At 48.4% G+C, this 25,736-nt stretch overlaps 12 protein-coding genes across 12 annotated transcripts; 8 read left to right on the top strand and 4 right to left on the bottom strand.

Annotated features, from left to right (window-relative positions):
• Nucleotides 1-869: 869 nt before the first annotated feature.
• FPRO_15573 (uncharacterized protein) lies at nucleotides 870-2,866 on the top strand (the record flags this gene model as incomplete). Its single annotated transcript, XM_031220093.1, has 7 exons — nucleotides 870-932; nucleotides 985-1,097; nucleotides 1,146-1,883; nucleotides 1,934-2,020; nucleotides 2,071-2,130; nucleotides 2,181-2,365; nucleotides 2,415-2,866. 7 exons carry the CDS (start codon nucleotides 870-872, stop codon nucleotides 2,864-2,866), a joined length of 1,698 nt encoding a protein of 565 aa, XP_031085786.1.
• A 255-nt stretch (nucleotides 2,867-3,121) lies between these two features.
• On the bottom strand, nucleotides 3,122-5,946 carry FPRO_15574 (uncharacterized protein; the record flags this gene model as incomplete). The annotated part of the gene is made up of 5 exons (XM_031220091.1): nucleotides 3,122-4,734; nucleotides 4,785-5,011; nucleotides 5,067-5,475; nucleotides 5,533-5,639; nucleotides 5,696-5,946. The coding sequence occupies 5 exons, from the start codon at nucleotides 5,944-5,946 to the stop codon at nucleotides 3,122-3,124; spliced, it is 2,607 nt and encodes an 868-aa protein (XP_031085785.1).
• Nucleotides 5,947-6,436: 490 nt separating this feature from the next.
• Nucleotides 6,437-8,041, top strand: FPRO_15575 (uncharacterized protein; the record flags this gene model as incomplete). Its single annotated transcript, XM_031220090.1, has 1 exon — nucleotides 6,437-8,041. One exon carries the CDS (start codon nucleotides 6,437-6,439, stop codon nucleotides 8,039-8,041), a length of 1,605 nt encoding a protein of 534 aa, XP_031085784.1.
• An 828-nt stretch (nucleotides 8,042-8,869) lies between these two features.
• Nucleotides 8,870-10,444, top strand: FPRO_15576 (uncharacterized protein; the record flags this gene model as incomplete). The annotated part of the gene is made up of 1 exon (XM_031220089.1): nucleotides 8,870-10,444. The coding sequence occupies one exon, from the start codon at nucleotides 8,870-8,872 to the stop codon at nucleotides 10,442-10,444; it is 1,575 nt and encodes a 524-aa protein (XP_031085783.1).
• A 553-nt stretch (nucleotides 10,445-10,997) lies between these two features.
• FPRO_15577 (uncharacterized protein) lies at nucleotides 10,998-11,351 on the top strand (the record flags this gene model as incomplete). The annotated part of the gene is made up of 1 exon (XM_031220088.1): nucleotides 10,998-11,351. The coding sequence occupies one exon, from the start codon at nucleotides 10,998-11,000 to the stop codon at nucleotides 11,349-11,351; it is 354 nt and encodes a 117-aa protein (XP_031085782.1).
• Nucleotides 11,352-11,860: 509 nt separating this feature from the next.
• Nucleotides 11,861-12,193, top strand: FPRO_15578 (uncharacterized protein; the record flags this gene model as incomplete). The annotated part of the gene is made up of 1 exon (XM_031220087.1): nucleotides 11,861-12,193. One exon carries the CDS (start codon nucleotides 11,861-11,863, stop codon nucleotides 12,191-12,193), a length of 333 nt encoding a protein of 110 aa, XP_031085781.1.
• Nucleotides 12,194-12,786: 593 nt separating this feature from the next.
• Nucleotides 12,787-13,212, top strand: FPRO_15579 (uncharacterized protein; the record flags this gene model as incomplete). The annotated part of the gene is made up of 1 exon (XM_031220086.1): nucleotides 12,787-13,212. One exon carries the CDS (start codon nucleotides 12,787-12,789, stop codon nucleotides 13,210-13,212), a length of 426 nt encoding a protein of 141 aa, XP_031085780.1.
• A 358-nt stretch (nucleotides 13,213-13,570) lies between these two features.
• Nucleotides 13,571-15,911, bottom strand: FPRO_15580 (uncharacterized protein; the record flags this gene model as incomplete). The annotated part of the gene is made up of 7 exons (XM_031220085.1): nucleotides 13,571-13,729; nucleotides 13,797-14,091; nucleotides 14,143-14,634; nucleotides 14,688-15,010; nucleotides 15,066-15,437; nucleotides 15,488-15,603; nucleotides 15,656-15,911. The coding sequence occupies 7 exons, from the start codon at nucleotides 15,909-15,911 to the stop codon at nucleotides 13,571-13,573; spliced, it is 2,013 nt and encodes a 670-aa protein (XP_031085779.1).
• A 2,020-nt stretch (nucleotides 15,912-17,931) lies between these two features.
• On the bottom strand, nucleotides 17,932-21,198 carry FPRO_15581 (uncharacterized protein; the record flags this gene model as incomplete). Its single annotated transcript, XM_031220084.1, has 1 exon — nucleotides 17,932-21,198. One exon carries the CDS (start codon nucleotides 21,196-21,198, stop codon nucleotides 17,932-17,934), a length of 3,267 nt encoding a protein of 1,088 aa, XP_031085778.1.
• A 1,365-nt stretch (nucleotides 21,199-22,563) lies between these two features.
• Nucleotides 22,564-23,609, top strand: FPRO_15582 (uncharacterized protein; the record flags this gene model as incomplete). Its single annotated transcript, XM_031220083.1, has 3 exons — nucleotides 22,564-22,829; nucleotides 22,876-23,081; nucleotides 23,131-23,609. 3 exons carry the CDS (start codon nucleotides 22,564-22,566, stop codon nucleotides 23,607-23,609), a joined length of 951 nt encoding a protein of 316 aa, XP_031085777.1.
• A 325-nt stretch (nucleotides 23,610-23,934) lies between these two features.
• On the top strand, nucleotides 23,935-24,765 carry FPRO_15583 (uncharacterized protein; the record flags this gene model as incomplete). Its single annotated transcript, XM_031220082.1, has 1 exon — nucleotides 23,935-24,765. One exon carries the CDS (start codon nucleotides 23,935-23,937, stop codon nucleotides 24,763-24,765), a length of 831 nt encoding a protein of 276 aa, XP_031085776.1.
• A 499-nt stretch (nucleotides 24,766-25,264) lies between these two features.
• FPRO_15584 (uncharacterized protein) lies at nucleotides 25,265-25,621 on the bottom strand (the record flags this gene model as incomplete). Its single annotated transcript, XM_031220080.1, has 1 exon — nucleotides 25,265-25,621. The coding sequence occupies one exon, from the start codon at nucleotides 25,619-25,621 to the stop codon at nucleotides 25,265-25,267; it is 357 nt and encodes a 118-aa protein (XP_031085775.1).
• Between the last annotated feature and the right edge of the window lie 115 nt (nucleotides 25,622-25,736).

The raw sequence follows: 25,736 nt of genomic DNA, 5'->3' as shown, positions 1-25,736 counted from the left end.
AAACCAAGATCTTGGAATTGCTGATTGCTCTTTTTACGGTGCTATCAGTATTGCGACACACATTCTTTCTTTTTCAAAGTTTCATGACTATGAATTTGAGGAGCGATCGATCTGCTAGGAGAATTTGCAATTCCAGATCTGTCTGTTACCCTTGTACAGTCCAGGTGTTGGAACCATGGCGAGCCTAGAGGAGGGGAAAAGAAACTCGGGGCCTTGATCCTAAATTATGATAGGATTTAGTTAAATTAGTCTAGATTAAGCCTAAATTTAGGACATCGTTTACTGAGTTTATTTTAAAATTTTATACTAAAGCCAATATCTTGTTACTCTACGACGCAGGCCTTGACGTAGAGAGCAAAGATGCGGGAATAGTCATTACAAGCTTAACTTACTATAGAGAAATTCCATGAAAGCCAAGGAATAAATAAATACAGATCTCAACTCTACTTAGTTTTGAACGTCATAGTCTTTCTGAATTTCATCCGGCGATAAATCATAGATGCTTGGATTGATGTTGACGCAATTCTGTTCAGGTCTAAAATCGCGTTGCAGAAGGGAGCCTCAACCCGCAAAGACGAGACAAAACCTCAAACCAGGACCAAATGGCTTACGTTGGTTGCTCAATTTGTATGTTGATATCTCGTTATGATAATTATACCAATTAATTTAGGAATGGCGAGAAAAGACATCAATTTCAGTTGGCCCTCCTGGCTGCGCTACCCTACATCCAATGCTTCGCTGGACGGGCCCGCGCTCGGGACCAACGTTATTCCGCCCATCTCTTAGTGCGCTCCATGACAAGGGGAGGTCTCAAAGCCACTCCACAGCGAATGAGTGATCAGCCAGGACATGAACCAGGTCCAGTCGAGATGTCCAATCAGCCGAGCCAGACGCCAACAACGAATAACCCTTCTCGCCGCCAAGCACTAAACGTCAGTATCGTCGTTGCACGAATGAGAGCCAAGGACTGACGAACTAGCTTAGGCTTGCGAAGCTTGTCGAAAAAGAAAGACAAAATGTGACGAGAGGAAACCCGCTTGTGCTCGATGCAGCCGCTTGGGTCTTGAGTGCATGTACATTGAGACTGTCGCGGCTAAGTATGCACTTTTACTGATCCGAAGAGATTTGTAGCTGAAACTCACTAGGAAGAACCTTTCGATCGAGGAGCTGACGGGTACCTTGAAACGCATGGACGAGAAACTCGATGTCCTCACAGCTGTCGCTCAACGTCAAGCGCCTACGACGGCATCAACTCCGGGAGACAGCCACTTTGCTGCTTTTAGTCCCTTGAATCTCGGCAGTACAGGGGTTTCTCAAAATGCTTCAACCCCATTTCTCGACACAGGCCGAGTGCTTGAAGAACTCTCACTATCTCAACGACATTCCACCGCCCCACAGCATCTCCTCACCTGGCCTTGCTCGACTCTGTCAATGAGCGAACCGAATCTTCAGTACCCGATGGAGTTGGAGATAAACCGACCTAGCTTATCTCGCTCGACAGTACCACCCCGTTGCCTTGAACCTTCAACTTCACCTAGCGGGGAGTCTTGGCTATCACGACTGTCCTTGTCTCAAGTCAGCTTACTGACGCAGTCGTATTTCCAGCACTTCCATCCGTCATGCCTCATCTTGAATGAGTCTCTATTCTACTCACAGGTTCTAAGCAACGCCGTTCAGACCAGCTTTGCGCCGAACTATAGCTCGTGCACGGTTCTGCTTGTCTGTAGCTTAGGGTCCATTGTTGCTCACTACTCCGGACATGATGAGTGGTCATCAGGTAATGAGCAAGATGTCGGCCTCGGTTTCTTCAATTTGGCAAATGATATGTTCCGTGATTTGGAGAGGTGTGATTGGGAGAGCGTCCAGTGCCTGCTTCTGATGGGGTAAGCTGTCATCCTCTGCCTGGAGCTTCACCGCCTGCTAACAAAGATAGTCTGTTCTATTCTGCCAAACTCAGGGTATATGATGCCTGGCAAGCCAACCATAAAGCTTGTTGTACTGTCTCAGTACTCGTGCCACTGTATGCTAGCACTTCTCATTCTTGGTATCCTCTGACTCACTCTGCCCCAGGCAACGCACAGTAGAGGCGCAACATTGCCAGCTATTCTGGATTGCATATCTTCAGGAGAGGTAAAAACTACTACAGTGCAGCCAATTCTAAGCTGACGGTAACCTTTCAGCCAAATTCTCGCAGAGTTCGACTTTCCAGCCAGCGGGCTTGGGAAGCTCGCTAGCAGTATGCCTCTACCCGTCGTCCCTGGAGCAGGCGCCGACCCTTGCCACGCTCAGTACCAGTTCTTCTTCTTAGCTCTCATTTCAATGCGAAAGTTGTTAAACCGAATTTTGTTCCACCTTTATAGCCGAGGTTAGCCACCGGGGTTAAGGATATCCTTGAGAAAGCTAACAGTGTCTAGACCATACCGAAGACCCCGCAAACGGAGAACCGACACAGGCCGATAAGCCTGCCGCGTTTCTATCGGTATCGCCATCGGTGATGTTCGAGCTCGACCGTCAGCTTGAAGAGTGGAGAACCTGTTTGCCCCAGGGACTCGAGTTTCTACCTTACTCAGAGGCTCAACTTGCAGAAGTCCCCGAATTTAATCAAACTCAGTCGACGGATGAGAGACTCCGAGACCATCTGATGGCTCGCTACTTCGCGGCAAAGTCCATCATTCATCGACCATACGTCTACAAAACACTGCATCACGGCGCTACGACCTCTCTTAGTGATGCCGACACCGCAGGCGCGCGTACAGCCGTTGGTAGCGCGTTGATGTCTGTGGTAGCAAGTGGAATCTTACATGAGCCGTTGGTACTGTTGCTTCATCCTATCAATTCTTGCAGAAGGTATGGTACTCCATCATAATACGACCGTACACTGACCCTTCTAGTTTGTTTGCTTGCGAGCTTCAACTTTCCTTTGTCCTCCGTAGCTCCTATCACTATCTATTGCCACAAAATTGGAAAATTGCGGAAGAGGCGCGTACAGCTGCTTCGGGCTTGATAGAAGATATGTCGCCGACAGCTTTTCGAGATAGCGAGATGTTAAAACTTCTGGCTTGCTAGAATAAAGTTGCTGGACATTTGGATTTTATACTTGTTTGAGACACAGTGCGGTCTTCTAATTGATCCACTGATGCTCCTTCGGCGACCGAAAGTAAACTGTCAACCCCTCGTCCCTCGAGTCCTTGGCCGCTGTCACGCGATACTCGGAATCTTTGTCCACCACCCACTTATTGACGCTATCATCCCAGTATGACAGACTGACCTTGTCAATCTTCATACGCGCAGTGACAGTCTGACCGACACGGACAAAGACTTTGTCCCAGCCCTTCAGCTCCCTCACTGGTCGATGGAGCCTCGGGTTATTTTGCCCAACATAGAACTGGACGATCTCCTTTCCATCCCGCGATCCCGTGTTGGTGACATCCACTTCAACTTCGATACCCACTTCTTCATGATACTCAGGGCTGCTGATACGCATGTTACCGTACTCAAACGTGGTGTACGACAACCCGGCACCAAAGGGGAAAAGAGGTTCGATCTTGCGATGATCGTAGAAGCGATAGCCTGCGTAGATGCCCTCCCCGTAATAAACCACATCATTCTCACCAGGATAATTATCGTAAGGTGGAGTATCTTCGATGCGCTTGGGAAAGGTAATGGGTAGCTTTCCACTGGGGTTCACTGTACCCAAAAGCACGTCTGCGAGACAGTTTCCCTGCTCCTGTCCTTGATACCAGGCCTGGACGATGGCAGAGACCTCATCTTTCCAGGGCATGGTGATAGGGCTGCCCGTCTGGTTGACCACGATGGTGTTGGGGTTCACTGAAGCTACAGAGCTGATGAACTCGTTTGATCGCCCGGGCAAGTCCATTGAAACCATGTCGCTGGTCTCTGTCTCCCACTCATGATCTTTACCCACCACGACAATAGCAATGTCGCTATCCCGAGCCATATCAACACCGTCCTGGAAGAACTTGTCTAGATCGCCGGGGTTCTCCATGAAGCCAATACGGCCACCATCTTGGACTTCCTCGCGTTCAAGCTCCGCCATGTAATCAAGGTCGTATGGCTTAGGCTCTCGACTTATGGACTCAAGAAGTAGTTCATACTCTCGACCAGCTTCCATGTATATTTTGACTCTCTCCTCGGGCGAACCGTAACTCATGAACAGAGAAGACTTGGGAGACCACCAATGTCGTTCGATATTGATGATGACTTGTCCATCAAGCATGAGCCTTCCTGGACCACATGAAGAAAGTGAGAACTCATGGAGACCAGTAGTCTTTGGTTTGAGGATAGTCCGTCCCCTGTATGAGTATCTTTCGCCAGTCGTCAACTCTGGAGGCAGTCCATCGTAGCAGACCAAGTTGGAGCTAGGTCTATGCTCAATCATGAAAGGTTGACCACTGTGGTTCATGTTTCGAAACAGGGATAGTTGAAAGCCAGGCTTTCTAGTCTCTGGGTTTGTCATGACAGCTGGATCGACAAGCGGGATGTATCGATGAGTGAGGATACCTGCATGGGTTTGAACTTTGGCTGTAGGAAACTTGGCGGCTATTTCGGATTTGATCGATTCGTACGGCGTTGTGCGATAGTGAGGCGCAAGGTTGGAGCTACCTCCACCTGTAGCTACGGACCGAAGAGCATTGGGGCCAAGGATAGCGATTCTTCTTCCGCCCAAACTAGACAGAGGAAGAAGTTTGGCTGAGTTCTTGAGCAGAACAATACCTAGAGGTTCAAATTAGAATGTTGCTACCCAATCTAAAGCTTCAACACACCTTCGGCGCCAGCTCGACGAAAAATCGCCCGGTGTTCAGGAAGATCATCTGCCTTTTCGTTGCCTTCCTTCCAATCAGGAATGTTGCTCTTTCCAATTTTATGTACAAGCTCGAGCACTCTCGAAGCCGAGGCATCGATGAAGGATAGATCAACCAGGCCTTTCTGGTACGCATCGATAAGATGTTTGCCTCTGCGCCGCACAGGGCCCGGCATCTCAAGATCAAGCCTGCTCTCTGTCAGTTATGGATAAGACACCATGAGATGAGACCATGTTTCCATACCCTGCCCTCACAGATGGAACAACACTATTCGTGCCAAACCAGTCACTCATCACAAGACCATCCCATCCCCATTCCTTACGAAGAACATCCTGAATCAGGAATTCATGAGCGGAGCAGAATGTCCCGTTGATTTTGTTGTAAGCCGTCATAACCGTCCAAGGATTACTATCACGAATGGCGATCTGAAACGGCTGTAGGGCGATTTCTCGCAGAGCTCGGTCCGGAATCTTCTCATCGATAAAGAAGCGTCGCGTTTCTTGATCATTCGCAGCAAGATGTTTGATACAAGCGCCAATGCCGGCATCTTGGAGACGATTAATGAACTCACCGGCGATTTTACCGGTCAGGTAGGGATCTTCGCTGTAGGCTTCGAAGTTGCGGCCGCCGAGTGGTGTTCTGGGAATGCAAACTGTAAAAAGTAAGAATCGGGTGATAAATATTGAGCGGGCGGAGGCTTAGTTATTACCCGTTGGTCCGAGCAGAACATCGACTTCCTTGCTCTTGGCCTCGTGGATCAAAACGCTGCAAACATCTCTAATGACAGATAAATCCCAAGTCGCTGCTAGGGAAACCCTGTGGTAGAACCCCTGTTAGCTTCGGCAACGCCGCTTGGACAGAGGAGATATTACCCAGTAGGTGCTGAAGCAGCGCTGACTCCGTCTGTGAAAATGCCCCCACGGACACCTACAGGTCCATCCGAGGTCTTGATTCTGGAAACACCAAGCCGAGGAACTGCGTTGGTCCTCCACAAGTCCTCGCCCGTGAGCAAAAGGACTTTTTCTTCAAGAGTCATCTGCGAAAGCTTGTTTTGCGCCCAAGCTTTAGCCTCATTTTTGACATGCCCGTTATTAAGGGGAGGTTGGGATTTTACAAGGGTCATCGCGGGAGGATTGTTCGTATATGAGAGATGAAAAAAAGTAGTGATGGTACTCGAATCACTCGACTTTGAGTAAGCGAAGTGTAATTCCGAGAGATAATTCCTTACTTTATACAAAAAAAAAAAAAGAATTAATAAATGATAAGCACATCTGAAAGTCATGCTACGAATGACCTGCTCATCCACTCTTTTGGTCGTGTGAGACAGCATCCTCTTGGCCCTGGCGGAGTTGGTCCGTCTATCCCCGCCAACCTTAACGCTCTGATCAGCACGCTCGGATCTCGTTCCAATTTCCTATCTACCCGATGATACGTACATCCCAAACTGCCGGAGCCGCTTCAACGAGCCAACGACAGAGTCTAGTAGCCTCACTAATTGCCCGGTCAGGTCCGACGTAAACTTTATTCCTGGCTGATATAAATTTTCAGCAGCAGTATGTACGACATGATGGAGACAGATCTTTTCAGTAGAATCAGCCTTGGCGTTAACAATCATGACTCAGGAGCATTTTCAGATTCAAGAGCGCCTCCAGGTTGAGGAGAAGGTCCTAGGACTTTCTTCCGAAACTGTTTCTCAGAACTCCTCCTCAACTGAGACTCTAAGCGAGATTCGAGTGCCCCTTGGCCTTGACGCCCTCGAACCCTCATTCTCACTTCCTGAGCATCTTCGCTCTGTCGGAGTTGACCTTGCAACAAGACGAGAGGAAGCAGACGGATTCCTGTCGCCATTCAGTTGGTCAGGTTGGAAGAAGATCATCACTCTATTGGGACCTTTCATGGCATCGACCCTCGCGGCATACGCAGCTGGAGCCTACGCACTGGCTTCAGAGCCCCTGCGTGCGAAATGGGACATCAGTGACACCCTTTTCAACATCGGCATATCTCTCTTCGTTGTCGGGTTTGCCTTCACCCCCATGATTCTCGCCCCCATCAGCGAAACGCATGGTCGATACTGGACCTTTGTTGGCTCAGGCATCGTCTTCTTCCTCGGGACTCTAGGATGCGCTGTGACGGAAAGCTACGCCGGCATGATGGTCTCTCGTCTGATCACGGGAAACGGGGCTGCAGTGTTTGCTACTCTCACCGGCGGTGTTGTGAGTGACCTCTATCGTAAGGAGGACCGCAACACGCCAATGGCTTTGTACTCCATGACAATCATGGTCGGTGCTAGTCTCGGACCACTCATCAGCGGAACCGTCGTGGACCTTCTCGGCTGGCGATGGATCTTCTTTATCCAAGCCATTGCCATTGGGATAACGACAACAACATTATTCTTTCTTTTTGAAGAGACTAGGAGCAATGTCCTATTACGCCGAAAGTGCTTCGTCCTGAATGCGGTCCCCATCAAAACATCAGCAGGGAAACTAATCAATTTTGGGTCTGCGATGGAAGAACGTCTCGACATTGAGGTCAGCATTATCTGGCGAAGCTTTGCTTTCCCACTGTGTCTTCTTTGGAAAGAGCCTATTGTGTTCTGTATGTCGTTGTGGGTCTCCTTTGCTTGGGCAATCATGTACATGCAATTCAGCAGTATTGGACTGGTGTTTCGCAGCGTATATGGCTTCGACAACGCTGCAGTTGGTGCAGTCTATACTGCTACTATTGTTGGCTCGATCGTTGGTATCGGAATCTCATTGCTGCAAGAACCTATTATAAAACGAGTGCTGCCTCACAAAAAGCCTTTGTCTACACCGGAACAACGTCTGCTCTCGCCTGGCATACAGTCCATCCTCTTACCAATAGGCCTCTTCTGGTTCTTCATGACAGCAAGGCCAGATATTCCGTGGATATCCCCATGCATAGCCCTTGGATCGTGTTCAATGGGGATCTTCAGCATCTATCTCGCCGTATTCAATTATCTCGCTGATACATATCATGGGTATGCCTCATCGGCATTGGCAGCTCAGAGTCTGTGTCGAAATATCTTGGGCGGAGTGTTCCCACTCGTCACGGCTAGAATGATAAGCAATTTGACTCTGCAAGGGACTGGTGGCTTGCTTGGTGGCCTTGGGCTGTTACTGTCCGGTATCCCATGGCTGCTTTACTTCTTTGGGCAAAGGATTAGAGCTCACAGCCCGTTCGCGAAGGGAATGGAGTGATCGAGGAAATTGTGCCGGTATTGGAATTAAGATATGTAACTACAAGAAGAAGCCCACGGAGATCACCATTTCCTGCCTGTCAAACCGACAGGATTCATCCCATGTCTATGCAATGCCCTACTAGATTATAAGGTAGATTTAGTTAATACGAAATGTCTTTGCAGCCTAGAATTATCTTGTCTATTGAGAGACAGGCAATCTCTATTATGATACTAGAAAAGTACCCTTGCAGGGAATCAAAGCTCTAGTCTCCTTAGCATCGGGGTTGAGCAGAGTAACCGGCCTTGAGACCGGTGACGGCGTTTTCGCCGGACAATCTAGCATGGCATAGTTGAGTGCCGCTGAGAACATAGCATTCACCTCTTGGAAGAAATCATAATTCTGTGATCAAGCTAGCTCGAATTCAAGGCGGGGACACAAAGACTCCAACTCCGCGAGAATGGCTGGCCCCATTTTTCAGCACCCCGAGCGGAGGAGGTCCGTCTCTCCGCGCCCTGGTCTGATTTGCCTCATAGACTAGGCTATTTTCAGAATCTGGGGGTCACATCGACTAAGTTTTCCGGGGAACGGTCTTCCCTGGTCAATCCGGGGATGAGCACGAGATCACCTAGACCTGGGACCAGACTCTTTGGGACATGTAAATGTCAGCTCATGGAATTAAGGGCTTGCTCTGCGATCCAACTAGAGCTTGTCTGAGCAAGATCCAATGACGAGGCAATTTGAAGTATAAAGCTGCTGCATCTCGCCAACATTGCCGATATTCTGGGACCATTGATCGACATCGGCTGGCAGAGTCTCTTCTCCCATAAGGCTACCGCTCGAGTCACCATGACTACCGATATTCCTTCCACTCGCCCAGTCCATACTGTGGCCGAGATCCTCGCCCAGGACAAGAGTTCTGTCTTCGCACTCACCCCGTCACTCATCCATCTCTACGCAATCCTCGCTCCAGCCTGCCTCGTCGTGTGTGCAACCAACGGTTACGATGGAAGTGTCCTTACATCCCTTCAAGGAGTGACCGCATGGAAAGACCAATTCGGTTCCCCTAAGGGCGCTCTTCTTGGTATCACCAGCGCTTCTTATCCGCTCGGCGCCATCATCTCGACTCCCTTTTCGGCTTACATCTCGGATCGATTCGGTCGTCGACTTTCTATCATCATTGGGAGCTTCATAATGATAATTGGAGTCATTGTCCAATGTGCTAGCACAAACATCGAAACTTTCATTGGAGGACGTATCATCGTTGGCTTCGGTATCACACTTGCTCTCGCTGCTGCCCCGGTTCTTATCTCTGAGCTCGCCCATCCGCGACATCGAGTTCTCTTTGGCTCGCTATACAATACGAGCTTCTATCTTGGTGCTCTTCTGGCCGGATGGGTAGCGTTTGGGAGTTATCGTATTCCTAGCGCTTGGGCATGGCGTCTTCCAACTCTTCTTCAAGCTGGGCCCGCCTGTATCCAAGTATGTTTCGTATTTTTTCTGGATGAGTCTCCTCGGTGGTTGGCATATAAAGATCGAGGGGACGAGGCGTACAAGGTGTTAGTGAAGAATCATGGCGATGGTGACTGGGATAGTCCTCTTGTACAAGCTGAGTTCTGGGAGATGAACGAAACTCTAAAAGCTGAGCGTGAGATCGAAGGAAAGGGCGTCGGGCTTTTCCTTGCTACACCCGCCAACCGGAAGCGACTCGCTATCCTCATCACACTCGCGGTCTTTGGCCAATGGTCTGGCAACGGCCTCGTATCATACTACCTTACCAAGATCTTGTCAAGTATCGGAATTGCAACCCAGCACGAACAGACCATGCTGAACGGAACCATAAGCACTGTCAATTACGCAACGGCTCTCTTCGCCGCTGTCTTATCCACCAAAGTCGGCCGTCGTTCTATGTTCGTTGGAGGTGGCATTGCAATGTTTCTCACATTCTCAGCACTCACTGCGAGTATTGCGATATACAACGAGACCGGCTCCAAGGCAGCAAGCAAGTCTGCCCTAGCGTTCATCTTTATCTACTACACTTCATTCAATATCTGCCTCAACCCGCTCTTGTTCTTGTATCCCACCGAGATTCTGCCCTTCAGACTTCGAGCCATGGGACTGAGTATTCTGGTCTTCTCTACCAAAGCAGCTTCGTTCTTCAATCAATTTGTCAACCCTGTTGGTATGGATTCTCTGGGTTGGAAATATTATCTTGTTTATGTTGGTTGGCTGTTGGTCGAGATTGCTGTCTTCTGGTGTCTTTACCCGGAGACGAAGGGTTACACACTTGAAAGGATCCAGGAAGCGTTTGGAGAAGACGTCAAGTTGGATGGGCCTGAGGAAAACGGTAAGATGATGGAGGTGAATGACGAGGACAGTACCCACGTTGAGAAGGTGGCCCAGTCCACGGTCAATGTTGCGTGATGACTCACAGGGAACGAAATACGAGAGCGAGCCTTGGCAGTGACAAAAGAATAAGAGCTTGAGAAAGTGTATGTAGGAGTGTGATAAAGAATAGAAATTACTATCGGCGCGGAACAAATGCATAGCATCGAATGCGATCCCTCCAGTGACGTCGTAGTCTATCGGAGCAATGTGACTTGGGTCTTGATCACCCAGAGAGACCAGCAGTGGTCCTTGTTTCTCTCCAATGCGGTCCTAGAGCATTTTATCGCTGTCTCGGGATGTTGTGAGTGGAGGGGACCTGCCTAGCTTGTGAATCAAGGTGATCTGGGCAAAACCACCGGCAGCTCTTGCATCTAACGTATCACGGCCGCTCCTTGATCACTGAATCACTGGCACCAGGGCTGTTTCTTCCCTTCTTCATCAAGAACAGCCCTCAGCTTGTTCAGATACATTCACACAAGGTCACTGGTGGCCAGACGTCTCTCGCCTGCACTCAACAACAGTCCAACACGCACACGCATCGTCAAATTCATCACACAAAACACTACCACGAACGATCTCACCTACCAAAATGTCTGACGCTGCCAAAATGTCCGACTCTACCAAAGACTCCGAAGCTACGAAGTCAATGACCGTCCACTTCAAGCTGAAGAAGGGCAAGAACGAGCCCAAGAAGATCCTCCTTGAGGAGCTGCAAGAGCACTACGGCATGGAACAAGTTCAGTGCCTTCACGAAGTCGAATCGAAGAGCCTCGCCATCATCGTCAAGAAGAACTGCGACACGGCCGAGATCATGAAGGAAGAGCTCTGGTCCAAGCTCAAGGAGACTGATGTCTTCAAGACTTGGGAGGAGGACAGAATCATTGTTGTGCATGTCGACAACCACTGCTCGTACCTCTTGGGAGACCCCTATCCAAACCAGTAGGCACAGCAAAGTTGCACCTCTGCATCATCGGTGTGCGGGAAGGATGAATGTTTTGGGACACGGAGGTGACGACGGAAAGGGAAGAAGTGTTACCCAACGAACCAAAGGCAAAACAACGGGTTAGGAGCTTATCGATTATCAATAGGAAAATTCTCCTTTTATTTCAACCTCAACATTCCCTTAACTCACGATTCATCCCTCCTGTGATAGTGAATGGCATGTGCATCGCCGCTCGTCGAGTAAATGGGTGGCTTCGACCCAAACGTCTTGTGCATGCTGTAACACACTTGTCCTTACCAAAATCGCTGATCCCGGCGTGAATGAGCCATCGTGGAAAGAGCACTGGAGTCCATCTACCGAAATGAACGCACAATGCTCGCATGCTTTCCTTCGAAACTCACAGTGGGATCAGCAAAGCACACACGCGCACCGCATCATATCCTAACTATACCAACCTAAAACCTAATTGTTCCATCAATCATTTCATATCATCATAATTCTCTCTCGAAATGGGTCAACCAAAGTACCGCCAAATGATTGCACAGTTCCAACCGAAAGCCGGAGCCACACCGCAACGAGAACCAAAAGATGATCCCCTCGTATATAAATATGGCTCTCAAGGTCGTCAAGAGGTCAATCTCACTAAAGGGTTGCTCACCTACGTACTGGATATCGAGTTCAGCACCGCAGACAAGGCTGTGGGGAAGCTATGGAAAGTTCTTGACAAGATGCATGTTTTTGACGAATGGGAGGCACATGCGGTTTTCGCCGTCAGAAGAAAGGACCACGGTAAATGTGACTACTTTCTCATTCCTGGGTCACCAGCAAAAAGAACCTCGTAGCAGCCTATTCTCGAAGAGACTGAGGGGCGCTTGAAGAAATTGTCGAATTGCAGAAGCACTACTCCTGAGCTCTCCTACAGATGTAAGGCGAGTATTTCCCTTCGAAAGGGTCAACTTTGAAGAGAAAGACACGAATGTTACGAGCATGTTGTCCATAGCATGAAAGAGAATGCCTGTTAGATCACCTGGTTCTTTGGACTGTAACGCATGCGGTACAGCAATGTCAGTGATGGAGATTGCTCCCGGAAGACTCCCTAGACTATGCAGTATCATTTTATAAGTGACTGAATTGAGTGATTGTTTGGAAAACCGGTGTCTTGAGTGTGGTGTGCAATACCCTTTCGTTCGACAGTCAGTGACTCCCAGAATAATGTGATTAGCGCAAACTCCACCGGCTTTGAACAGTGCCTGATGGGATCAATGAATAGCCATCTTGTGAAGGCCTTTTATCGTGAGCCCAATGCAGATAGTCATCAGATTCTCAGAGTCGAATGCGTCCAGGCGTATAAAAAGGCCATGCCCAGAGCAGGTCTTCCGCCCAGTCTCTGCAACAATACTACAACTCAACTACGGCTGAATATATAACACACAAAATGAACCGTATGGGCCATCACGTTTACGACAATGACCTTGTAATCATCTTCTGGTTCCATGCAAGGCGGCCTGTAAACTCGTCGCAGCGACGTCTTGCTCGCCGAGATCGCGTATTCGCCCCTATCCGAGAGCATTACGGCAGCTCTCTCTTGCCCATTATTTGGAGAGGATCAGATCTCTACATCACGATAACCGACTGTGTAGCTGTTCGTGCAGCACTACCGGAACTAATGACGATCTTGGAGCGGATCCGCCTTTTCCAGTACTTTGAACTCTGTGGGATCATAGTTTTCGATCATGATGACGGGGAGTTAACGGAGAATATTCGGTATGATAGGGATGGCGTTGCACGGCTTATTCGTCTTGATAATGAATTGCGCATGTACTGGGGGTTAAACCCATTCGACTACATGATAACAGACTAAGCATCAGGAAACAGGTACTAGGACAACACCACTCCAGCCACCCTTGAATCTACTTTCATGAGTTAAGTTGACTTGATTCATAAAATATGCTCATATAGGGCCAAATTAATCTTTTGACACGCTCTCCGAAAACTCGCCGTTCTCCTGGTGTTCCCGTGTCACTAGCCGTTCTCCCCACTAAAGCTCTCTGCCAACAGTCACGTAGATGCAGCAAAATATTTCGCAAAGCATGATTAAGCACCACAGTATGCGTAGTCTGATTCATGTGAGAAAGCTTTATTATCGATATTTAAGAACGAAGACACTGGGTTGCTATTCTCAGGAGATTAACCTGCACTAACTAGAAGCCATCACATAGCTAAGAAGAGTTTCTGATAATAGTCTCGATGACCTCAGGGTAAGTGTCATACTGCACATCACCTGCGCTGCGTGGCACTGGAGTCCGCTTGCGACTAATGCTGAGGTTGAAAGTGTGGTCCCTATCCATATCCCTGGGATTGAGGACCTCACCAGCTATCTATTCATGGGAAAATGGAGTCAGTCACTTGGGGTCTCGACTCAACGCCAGAGTAATTTGTACTTACAGTCTGAACTCGCCACTTCAAATTCTTAATGAGGAACTCCTTGACGTTGTCCTCATCCATGTTGCTCAACTTTCCAATCTGGGCATAGTCGAGGAGCAGCGAAGTAATCGGAGTCGTGCTGGTCACAAGCTGTCGTTGCTCTTCTTGACTGGCGCAATTATCGCATACATTGGCGGGCGCGGCTAAGATGTGGGACACGCCCGCAAAGCCAGGGAGAGTCGACCACTCTTGACCGGTCTGCCCTTGGACGTCGCCGATGATGTAGTAGATGGTGAAGGTCCCATCAGCGAGCATTCTGCAAAGTTGAATCAGCCAATGTAAGAATACCGTGAATGTGTAGTCTTACCTCTCGACCACGACATCGATGTACCAGTCGTCTGCATACTGCGGGTTGGATGACATTGCGGCCATGGCAGTATGCTGTTTAATCTCATCCACGGGCTCGCCAGGATGCTTGAAAAGATCTCCAGACGAGGTGCCGTGCTTGTAATCGAAGACTGGGGCGCCTCCGACTTGTATAGGCCGCATATTATCCGGGGGTGTGCCAAGAAAGGGCTTAGCGGTGGTTCGTCGAGCCCATTCATACTTTTCCCTGAATTCCTTACGAACCGTGTCCCCTGTCTGTCCATTGGCCAAATCCGGGTACGTGTAGCCGAAGTCCGTGGTTCTCCTAGACAGGTTGGAGGTCCAGTACGTCTTCTCGTTGGTCTCCGAAACTGATTTGCGGAACGGCGTCAGGTCGATCGTGGCGAATCCCTGTTCATCCTCTGGAAGCTCATTGAACCAGTGCTCATCGCCGTTGGCAGCCTGCCAGATGGCGAACAGTCTGTCAATTTGGCTGTGCACTATTGTCAGCCAGTCAGTCCATTGCATCTTTCCAGCCAAACTCACCAATGATGCATCCAGAAAATCGGATCAAAGGCAGCCGAGGCGATGGAGCCCATGTGTCCGTCACCACCGATTGTGACGTGATATGCACCGTGAAAACTTTCGATAGATCCGGAAGGTCTTTCAAGCGTTGCTTTGGGTTTCTCATTGGGCTTCGGAAAGACCGCGTTGGTTGCAAACGTTCCAAAGTTTCTGTAAACCTCGTCTTCCATTAAAGCGAGGCACATGCGAATCCGGTCTTCGCGTTTTAGATTCAGCTGCCCGTTCATCTCCTCCATGGCTTCAGCACTAGATCCCCCGTACCGGATTGTCTTAAGGATGCTCTTCTGTGAACGATGTATGAGTAACAATCAATTCTTTCAAGGATGAAGCACTACTCACGAAATGTGGCTGAAGTGTTGTCCTTGGGGCATTATCAACTGAAATCTTGTTGAGTTGTTCAGGGCTGAACTGGAACTGGAAAAAGGGGTTTGGCAAAGAAATAAGTTCATTATCTGGAAGACGCTTGACCATGACCTCGGGCATTGTGAATATTTGTGGAGCACCCCAGTCATAGGGAGCAGTTGTTGTGCCATCTTCGGGGTTGGTGACTCCTGGGAAGGTAGTCTTGGTGTACGCTCGGGGACGAAAGTAGTCCCAGTATGGGAGACGGAATTGCTGAGCAGCAGCAAGATATTTCTTCTTCTGTTCGTCAGGTATGTCCGACTCAGAGAATCGCTTCGCGACATTGGCTACTTGGCGAAAGAGGGTTTGCTATTGGCGAAGATTAGTTCAAGCCGGAGCTTGCCTGTATCATGCCTTACCTCCATCATTGCCAAATACGGACGGTGCCAGGTTCCGAAATGCGGCTTACTATGGGTACAATAGTATCCCCGCGGCCCCTCACCATCCCATTTAGTCACGGGTTGTCCATGAATGCCTAGAACTGGTCAGACGTACTGGCCGTGCTCTGGACGAGGTAGGATACTTACCGGTAAGTTGGAACCAGGACATTTTCAAGTCCACCTGGGCCCCATCTTGGAAGGAATAGCCTCCAGGGGTCGGCCAAGGCAAGTTCTTCATTCCTTGGAGTTCCATCAAGGCGATAAGGTAAAGATTGAAGGTATCGGGCTGCTCTGTCAGCATGACGTCGATATCAAGGCGCTGTCCTGTGCCGAAGCCGGCAAGGCCGAGTACAACACCCGCCTTGTGGGCTTTCTCCAACTGATCCATGGTAGAGCTGCTCATGGCGGCGATGGTTTGTGGGTAGAGGTTCTTGGGCTTGCTGGTGATTTCTTGTTGTGGTTTGGAAAGTCGTTACTCCCAGCAAGAGACAGAAGAGGCCCTTTATAGACGTCTCTCGACCATGCCAGGTGCTTTGGACAAGTCGAGGTTCAGGTACTCGTATAGAACTGCTTGGCATCTAGAGTCTTGTGAAAACTCGCCTCGGCTTCTCGCCATTCCTCGCAAAGCACATACAATCAATCCTCTTGGATCTTTTCCGCGTCTATAGCCTATCTGTGAACCCACTTAAGTTATGTAGTGGGCTGTTTCTGGCATTAGGTGAGAGTCTAGAGCACAGGAGGCGTCTGCCAATGCCAGCTGAGCCTTGAACCCTGGTGATTGCCTTCGGTTTTCCAGCAAATTTGGAGGCTCTCGATTGTGCTCAGGGACTTTCTTGGTACAGTTTTCAGCTAAGCGCCACCCCCGCTTTCCTGCGCTTCGGTTGGTTCATCCAACATGTTCCTTGTGGCTATGTGAGAGTTGGTCAGCACAGGCATTGGAATGTGATAAATCGTGCTCCAGCGATGGCCAATAGTCGAGCACCATCCTCGCTTATGCGATGTGACCACAGCCCGCCGCCGTCTCGGCAAAATACCAAGCAACCATATGCGACTGTAAATAGTGACAACGTCAAAGGCCCTGATGCTAAGGCTAGAGCATCCTCGCATCGGTGGAAACAAGTACTATGCCCATATCCGACTAGACTGCTTATTACTGTGGCTGGCTGAGGGAACAAAGCTAGAACACCTGCAAGCGCAAGGCAGGTTTGAGCAGTGACAAACTTCTATACAGAATTTTATAACGAATAAGAGCTTATTTCTCTCACTTTGGTTGTAACCAAATTGAATGGGGTTGAATAGTAGCATGGAACATCTCAACTTTCACGGGTGCAGTTATATTGCTTAGTAATATGTGTAAGAGGACTCGTTCAATATTTCAAATGAACCCAGAAGTCTAACTCAACAATGTGAAACTTGTGTCAGGTCATGCTTCAGTTGCCACTTGACGGAGAAGATGTCCCGGGATATGTGATAGCGTATCCGTATGTCCCAGATTGTGAAGCATGACCATATTGAGGCTGGCTGAAATGCCGGGAGATAATGCAGAGGTTTTCACTTCGTGGTTTCGTTTTGAGATAGGCTGTTGAATTGATGACGCACCTTCGGGGGCGGTGAGTAACTATTAAGTTTGTATGAATGTGATAACTTTGTTGTCACACTCTTTGACGAATTAGAAGGTCGTAATCACATAACCGATAGCCTTGGCAGTCACACTGGCGGCGTTAATTGACCTATTGACATTGGTATTGATATCTTGCATCAATAGTTCAACGGAGCGTTCAACTAAACTGAGTCTAAATCCCAAGTCTAGACAGGGCTGTGAGCGGGGTATCGCCAATGTTTCAGTTGCGGACCGTAAAAGGAATACTAATTAGTGGGCCGAGCCTAGCCTTCGGGGGAACTCAGCTGCTCTAAAGCAAGCCACAAACGGCCAATTTTTCTGGTCGTGGACGGTGAAGTAGCCAAGCAAGCTAAAACAAGATATCAGGCAATGCTAGAGGCTTAGGATGGAATGTCTGTATGCACCACGCGTATGTGATATAGCCTGAACGTTGTGCATGGTATGACAATGCCAGAGGTCAAGTGTCTGCCCTACAGGGTTGTCTATGGTCATACAGAGAGACAATTCCTGGTACACTCGAAATCTATTCATCAATGCCTGAGCTGAGGTTACCTCAGGCTTACGTGGTACCTCTTCACATCTATCGAACGGCTAGAGTAACCATGGCAGACCCGACAGCCTTCTGGCTTCCATTGTTGAGATTAATGGTTGTGATAATCATTCTCTTGAGATGATCTGGGAAGTGTGTACTGTTAATGCACTTCCTCTGCTGGAAGGGAAGATGGAGGCAGTCCAATATCATATAGAGAAGCTGTGCGCTAATATTGTTCTAACTCAAAATCATGAATATCGTCAAAACCGCTTACGTCGACTTTACACTAATTTTACATAACAAACGCCCCTCGTTATTCGACGCATCGCCCATCGGAAGGACTCGATATCCCTCCCTTAGATTCTCGACCTTGGCAGTACCTGAAGTTATCGACATAGAACGTCCGTTGGACATGGTCTTGACTGACCAGTGCAGGAATGTAAGATGAGGATAATTCGTCTCCACCGACATCTCCAAGTTCTCATCAAAAGCTACGTCTGAATCTTGCAAAAGCGTAGGTGCTGTCCGTGCTTTCTGGCTAATTGTATCGGGTGTCAATAGCTTCATCTTGACATGGACCGGGCAGTTCCCTGTCAATACCTTCAAGCCCCGCGCCATTAGAACAGCAACTTGGAGTTGTATTTGGGTTGTTTGCGGGGAAGCTTTCAGCACATATCCTGAGCTTCCGTGAAACATTGCCTGATTCAGGCTCATGTAGAAGTCATCGGTCTGGCAGTTCAGGGCGGCCATCTGAACCCCGTGTCTCCAACACTGGAGGGGGTCGAAGTTGGATGAGTCAACCCTGTTCGGATCTGGATACACACGAACAAGATGTTGTCTTCCAGATGATTCGAGCGAGCAGTTGTCTTTGGTGTGTTTCTTGAAGTTTCGTTCAGAGACAGAGTAGATGAAGTTCCTATGCGTGTCGAACTCTGCGTCTTTTGGTAGCCGTCTGCTCGCTCCATATACTGCAAGACTCTGTAGCAAGTCGCCTGGCAGATCTTGGTGGTCGTGGCTCTCGATATCTTCGCCAGGCTCGTCCAGGTTCAGGTATTCAGGTGCAAGTGGCTCCTGAAGTGGCTCCGGATCTTGAGTAACCTTGACCTTCAGTAGAATCTTTCCGCGAAGCTGGTTAGGAGATGGTAGTTCTTGTGACGATGCATCAAGTGGTTCAACTACCAGGCTTGACCTGAATATCTCCAGCATGGTACGTGCCATGATATCCCTCTGCGCTGGGTTACAGTGCACTTCTAGTGATAGCCACAAAGGCAAATCAGAAGCAAAGAAGGCATAATTGTTGATGGTCTCTATGACAGACCGAAAGCTGATAGACGTTGTCAAACTGTATCCATGTTTGACAATCGGCTGCCCATCTCGCCCATCCCAGCAATCCACCTCCACAGATCGACAACCTTGTGAAAGTGTTGAGATGTAGCCTTTAAGCTTGGAGCGGGCGGCGACTTGACGGCCGCACAGGTACGTGTTATGAGAAGATGAGATGAAGTATTGGTTGATAGGATAGTCGAGGTTATGGTGTCGAGGGGCACTGCAGATAGCTAAATTTTCTTTCGAGAATAGGTGACAAACTAGGTTTCCAGAAATGTCGGAAACGGGTGCAATTTCCTGCTTGGAGCTGCTTGGATTGATAAGCCTACTGTAAGAGTCGCTGAAAACATTCGGATTCTTCTCAATTTCGGCTCTATTATCTCTCCCTTTTAAGTCTTCCGAAAACTCTGTTAGTGCTTTCTGAGATGTCGGACCAATCAGTAGATTGTTTGTTTCGCGCTTTGGGATCATCTCCAACAGGAGCTGATTGAAGTCGGGTGACGCTCGAGTATGACTGTTTGAATCCCGAGTCTTGGCTGACTTCGACTTCTGAAGCCCTTCAATATCTGTTTGAGCGCGCTGGAGAGGCCTTGGGACTTCTCGGACAGGTGCCCCTCTGTCGGCGTCCGACATTGTTACGGCCCTGCCGTACATGTTAAGGTGCGCCATGTCGAGAACTGCGGGCAGAAGAAAGATGCATGTGAGGACGACAACATGTCCACAAAGAATGATATAGGCGACAAGCATCCTGCCTGAATGACTGGCGACTCCGGGAACAAAGCCAATGTGAAGTGCGAACAAGGCCAGCCTCGAGACAGACAAAATGCCGGCAAGTGAAATGAAGCATGCAAATCTTGTCCAAAACGTCATTGCTAGCAGTTGAAGAAGCTCGCATCCCAACAGAACACCAAGCTGAACAGAGGTGTATGTCTGCAACCCGCCAATGACACTTCCACGTAGAAACATCAGAGAGAACAGCACCAAAGCGTAGTATTGTCGCCCAGATTCTGGGTCTTTGTTCAGCCGGCCTGGGCTTTGGATGACCAGCGATCCCATTTCGGAATCCCTTGTCCAACTCCACCAGAAGCCTGCTAATAACACAATCAAGATTAGGATTGCCATGGCGGAGTTTCGGTATCCAAAGATCTGGTCATCGAGAAATTGGTAGGTTGCCCATGCACTGATCGGTAGCATGAAACAGCTGAGGAAAAGCCGGACAACAGCCCAGTAGCGGTCTCTAAGCTGCGATCCAATAGTTGCCAAGGTAAGATTTGAGGGTGAGTCGCGGCTGTTCAACCTGAAGCTGATGTATGATGATAAGTAGAGAAAGAAAAAGATAATGAGTGATAGGACAAAGGTATTCATCCAACTTTGAGGTTTCACTGGTGAGCCAGTCATCTGGGTAAGCAGTTCCAAGCCTGGAGCTCCCGTGATTGTTCCATTGTGTTCATAAATGCCGTCGTTCACACCGGCTCGTGCATAAGGTGAGGAGGCTTCTACAGGACCTGCCGGAAGCATCAAGGTAGACCAGCTACAGAGGCCGACAAGAGGTTGGAAGAAGCCAGGGTATCGAAGACTGAGAGCACCTGAGAAAAACATAAACTGGATATAAGCTAAGAGATCGATGGCGCGTGTGATACGGCCGTTCTTTGAGGCTAAGGAGCTGGTGGTTTGTTGGGCCGGCCAACATGCGACTATACAGGTCAAGGCGAAAGTGGTGATTGGGAGCCAGAGACCGAGAAGGCGGATGGGCTCCGGGGCAGCGGGAGTGAGGGTTGCTCGAATACAGGAGAGTGATTCGTTATCTTTTGAAGTAATCTCCAAGGTTGTTCGGAAAGTGTCGAGAAAAGTCGATCGTTTAAAGGAGGATGCGATGGTGAAGTGAGTTCTCGGGCCGAGCCATTCGGAAGTGTAGCAGGACATGTTGACGATCTCTCCGGAGACTTCCTTTGAGTCCCTCCCATAGTCAATGACCGTAAATCTCGGGACCACATCACCGACATCAATCTCGCAGGCATTCCGATCCGCCTGCCCAGCGATAACATCAAACCGCCACTCAAACCCATCCCTCCCCTGTTCAACCGCCGCGCGAAAACTCTCCGGAATGAGCGACTTATTGGTGAGTGTATCAGCGCAGTCTTGAAACTGCACATATGCAGCCTGACAGCTTGCTGCCAAGAGCGTGAAAGGAGTGACTCTTGACAGCTTCATTGCTATCTCGATTCGGTCATGGCGGGATGTGAGAGATCAAATTGGGACGAAGGTGGATCTTTTCCTGCATGCTGGCTTTTTTTCCTCTTTTCTTTTCTGGAGGGAGAACACTAATGACTAATCTCGTGGGGACTATTAATAGGTGAAACGGCCAAGAAGTGCCTAGTGGTGTTTATTTTAGGGCGGACATACGAGATGGTCCACTTCGGAACATGCTATTGTTGTCTTGACCGATGTTTGAATGGTAATGTAGTCTCAGAAATGTCTAAATTCGTGTCTTAGATTCCGAAAACAGAGTTTCCCTCGGCATTGAGCTCTTTTGTTGGTCTTCTATCGGGTCTATTTCGATTGCTAAGGGACCTCATACCAAAGCCGAGGCTGTCAAGGGTATCCTTGCAAGCGAACCAAGCTATGCCAAATATCACTTTAGTGCTTCTGTCATTGGGCTTGACATGATGTCATTCATTACCCTAGAGAGAGTCGGAAATTAAATTCTGTTCCCTTGTTTGTGAGGGGAGTTGTATGGTCGGGTTTGGGTGTTAATGTTCCTTTGACATTCTGTTAAGAAGATTTTATATCGGTCAATCTCCCTCGATCTGGATAATCTTTATGTAAATGTTATTGGTTACCTTTCTGCTGAAGAATAATAGCAGGGCCAGCTAATACAGGATCCTTTTTCGGTGCCATAACAGTATCCGCCACAACAGCGAGTATACTTCTGTTTTTTAGTGGCTGTAACAATATGATTCAGAACGATGGGAATCGCTGCATGGATTGCAGTGACTTGAAGGATCTCGAGTTAGATTAAGTACCTGGCAAAATGTTTCAAAAGCCAGATCAGATCACAGATTCGTTGATGGGCCTGAACTCGATTGATAACGAATGACTCCAGCATTGGCTCTTTGCATGGAACTAGGCAATTGTAGCATATATGATACCCTTAGGGCCTTAACTTATGTTAGCGCAAAGGCCATCGGCCATGAAGCCAATCTGTTCTGCGTTACCCAGTCTGATATGCTGCTTTAGTCGGACGCGATCCTGGTTTAAGTCTCATCGCAACAGCGTATCTCTTTTAGTCGACATTTTATGCTTGATCAGCACTAATTGTGGCATGTTTGAGCCTATAGGAGAACGGATAGTGCTTAGAAAGCAGGCTTTTTGATAAGCACTTGCTTACGCATAGTTTGTGATGGTTGGTGATTTGATGATGGCATCGGATCTGGTGCGGGGCTGTTGACTACGCCGCTGATGTCGTCAACCATGAAGATATAAAGAAACACGAGAGGCCCAGAGATAGTTTGCCGAACTCTTTCTCATTGACCCTGAAGCATCCTGTGCGCTTTTCAATCGCGAAAAATACTCGAAATGGACACTTATCTTGACCCAATCAACCGCAAGTTCGCGGATGCGGCCGCTGAAGGCCCACCACTGTACACTAAGACTTATCAGGAAGCGCGCGACATTTTGGAAGGCATCCAAAGCTACAAGACCGCATCGGACATCAAGACTGAGGAGGTCAAAGTTTCAGTCAATGGTGAAGATGTCACCACTGTAATCTTCCGCCCTGCTGATGCGCAGGGCACCCTGAACATGATCTTTTACACCCACGGTGGCGGATGGATTCTCGGAAGGTCAGTCAGCCACCAACGACTCGTGACAACGTGCTGACAGGTGCAGTCCCACGGTGCATGGAGCTTTGATGGAGGACTTTGCACGCCAAACTGGTGCTGCGGTTGTCTTTCCCTACTACACCCCAGCACCCGAAGCTCAGTACCCCGTTCAGTTTGAGCAGGTCTACGGAGTGCTTGATCATTTCGTGAACAATGGCGATAAGTATAAACTCAAAGCTGACCGCTTCGGACTCGCTGGTGATAGTGTAGGAGGTGATTACACCCATATCTATTCTTTCAGGGCTATCTAACCCGTTTCCAGGACATATGGCCATCGCAATGACTCAACTCGCTCAAAGCCGTAATCTACCCTCTAAGATCGGCCAGCTCGTCTTGCTGTATCCCGTCACAGACACTCACAGCAAGTCTGAGACCTACAAAACATACAAAGACGGACCCTATCTCTCCGAAAAGACCATGGACTGGATGATCCCGGCATTTCTTCCAAATGAAGAAGAAAGAAAGCTGCCATTGACCTCGCCCCTTCAGTTCGCCCCTGACGAAGTTCTCGCCAAGTTTCCACCAACAACTATCTTCGTTTCCGGCGCGGACCCGCTAATTGGAGAGGGCGAGGCGTTTGGCCATCGTCTGCAGCAGCTTGGAGTTGATACCGCAGTTGTTAAGGCGGATGGCCAGGTTCATGATTTTGCGATGTTGGCACCAATTCGTGTTTCCCCTACCGCTCGAGCTGTGGTTGAACTTGCGTCTTCAAAGTTGCTTAAAGCATTCTCAGAGAACTGATAGTATTAAATATCTTCCTAAAGTAGTTTCAAATCGATACATCACCATTAGACAAGAACTGTTCTACCAGATGAATCTCGACATAATGAACTCAATTGTTTGAGGAAGTGATATGAGGATATGTCATCACCATTTTAACCTCGTGGAAACTTCTCAAGCATTCAATCGCTAATTACGCCCGATTCATACCCAACCAGGGTGACACAGAGCGTGTCGGAACTCTAGTTAATCCGTACTTTACGCAGTACCGCTTCTTCTCCACATCTCTGCTTCGTACCGAGTAAACACTACGGCGATCTATAAATCATTTCCCCTGTGTTGAACGATGGGATTATCACCCACGGCAGTTTTTATCAGGAGCCGAGTTGACGTTCTCATGCGGACCGATCACTCGGTTCTCTACATCGACAGAGCAGAACCAGATATTGTTTTAAAAGCCGAAACAATATGGATAGACAGTAAACCCTATGGTTCGCCTTCAAAGATTGAGGAGACCAGTGATAACCTCACTCGTGAGCACGACATTTACAAAGCCATATCTCCACATCGCTACATAACTAAATGCTTTGGCATTACTCATGACTCTGATGGCCATGCTATCGCACTCAAGCTGGAACGAGCAACGAAGGGCAATCTCCGCCACATAATCGAAGAAACCCCGGAACCGCCTCCAATCCATCGTCGACTTGAAATGGCTACCACTCTTGCCGAGAGTATCCTGCATCTCCATTCACGAGGCGTCATCTGGGGAGACATCTCGACTCGAAATGTCCTCGTTTTCAGTGATGATACCATAAAAATATGCGACTTCGCCAGTTCTGCTCTCAGTCAGACTTATCCCGAGTTCGGTCCCCATACATACGAGCCTGCTTACTGCCCAGCTCTACCAGAAGAACAAGTCAGTGAGCTTTCCATGATGGAACGAGAGCTGTATGCTCTTGGATCTGCGATCTACGAGATTACGGAATGGAAATTCCCATATGCAGGCATTGATGGCGATATTTGGGACATTGTCGAAGCAGGTACTATACCTGTCATTGGGATTGAGAATACCGCTGGAGGAATAATCGATCGATGCTGGAAGTTTGGATATGATTCTGCGAGTGCTGTACTGGGTGATCTAACAGCCCTTGTGAAGCAGGTGCCAAACAAATGATTGGAATCACATGGCAATAGGGCTGGAAATGAAGAGTTTGGTATTCATTATCTCTAACATTGCTGTGGACATTCGCATGAGGATTTCAGATTTGGTTGGTTTTGAACACGCTTGGCAGAGAAAGACATTGTAAACTTTTCTGACAGGTTAAGTTTGGCGACCGTTCCACCCAGCGGGTTTTTGAATGTTATCTTTCGTTAATTTGTATTTACTTTGGTGGGGTTGCAACGCAAACTCTGGGTTCAACGCAAGCATCCTGATACTGGCGAATTGCTTCCGCAATATACTAAGACAGAGGATCCAAAATTTTCTGCAAACAGTAGGCCATCATGTTAAATATGTGTGAGAGTCAATTTGAGTTATCCCATTTTATTCTTATCTTGGTGTTTGAACCACAGTTACATTCTATACTAGGCTATGAGACACGCAATCCTAGTATAGTCCATTTCCTCATTCAAAGCCACTCTGTCACTCCCTTGTCCTCCCAGTATTTCCCACCTCACTTGCGGTTCGAGCAATAACGGCTCTTACTGCAGCTGGTGCATTCCTGCATCCGGCCACTGCCATTGTGCCAATGAGTGACAAACTTGTCCCCGCTTGTCTCGAACACAAAGTTGTCAGTGGGATCGAAATAGGCGTTCATTTTGATGTCCTCCAAGGCATCATACGCCTCATTTCGTGTAGAGTCATAGTACTTGTCCTTCATGTAAATCTCAACGTTCATAGTCGAGCCGCTGATAGATGCAGACTTGAAGCGATCGCCGAACTTATCCTCGACAGGCTTGAACGATGGTCGGCCGTATGTCACGCCAGACTTCTGTTCGAAGCGGCACAAAAGATAGTGAGAGTAAGACATTTTGATAGAAGAAACTTGTTAGGTAAGTTTGGGTATATTTAGTTGAGCAATTGTTATTGAGTTGAAGTTTGAGTTGTTTTGTGTTTAAAAATTGGAAAGGAGAAAGTCTTGAGTA

The sequence above is a fragment of the Fusarium proliferatum genome, assembly GCF_900067095.1.
Source record: "Fusarium proliferatum ET1 genome assembly, contig: FPRO_scaffold009, whole genome shotgun sequence".
Lineage (NCBI taxonomy): Eukaryota > Fungi > Ascomycota > Sordariomycetes > Hypocreales > Nectriaceae > Fusarium > Fusarium proliferatum.
This window is presented reverse-complemented; position numbering and strand designations above follow the sequence as displayed.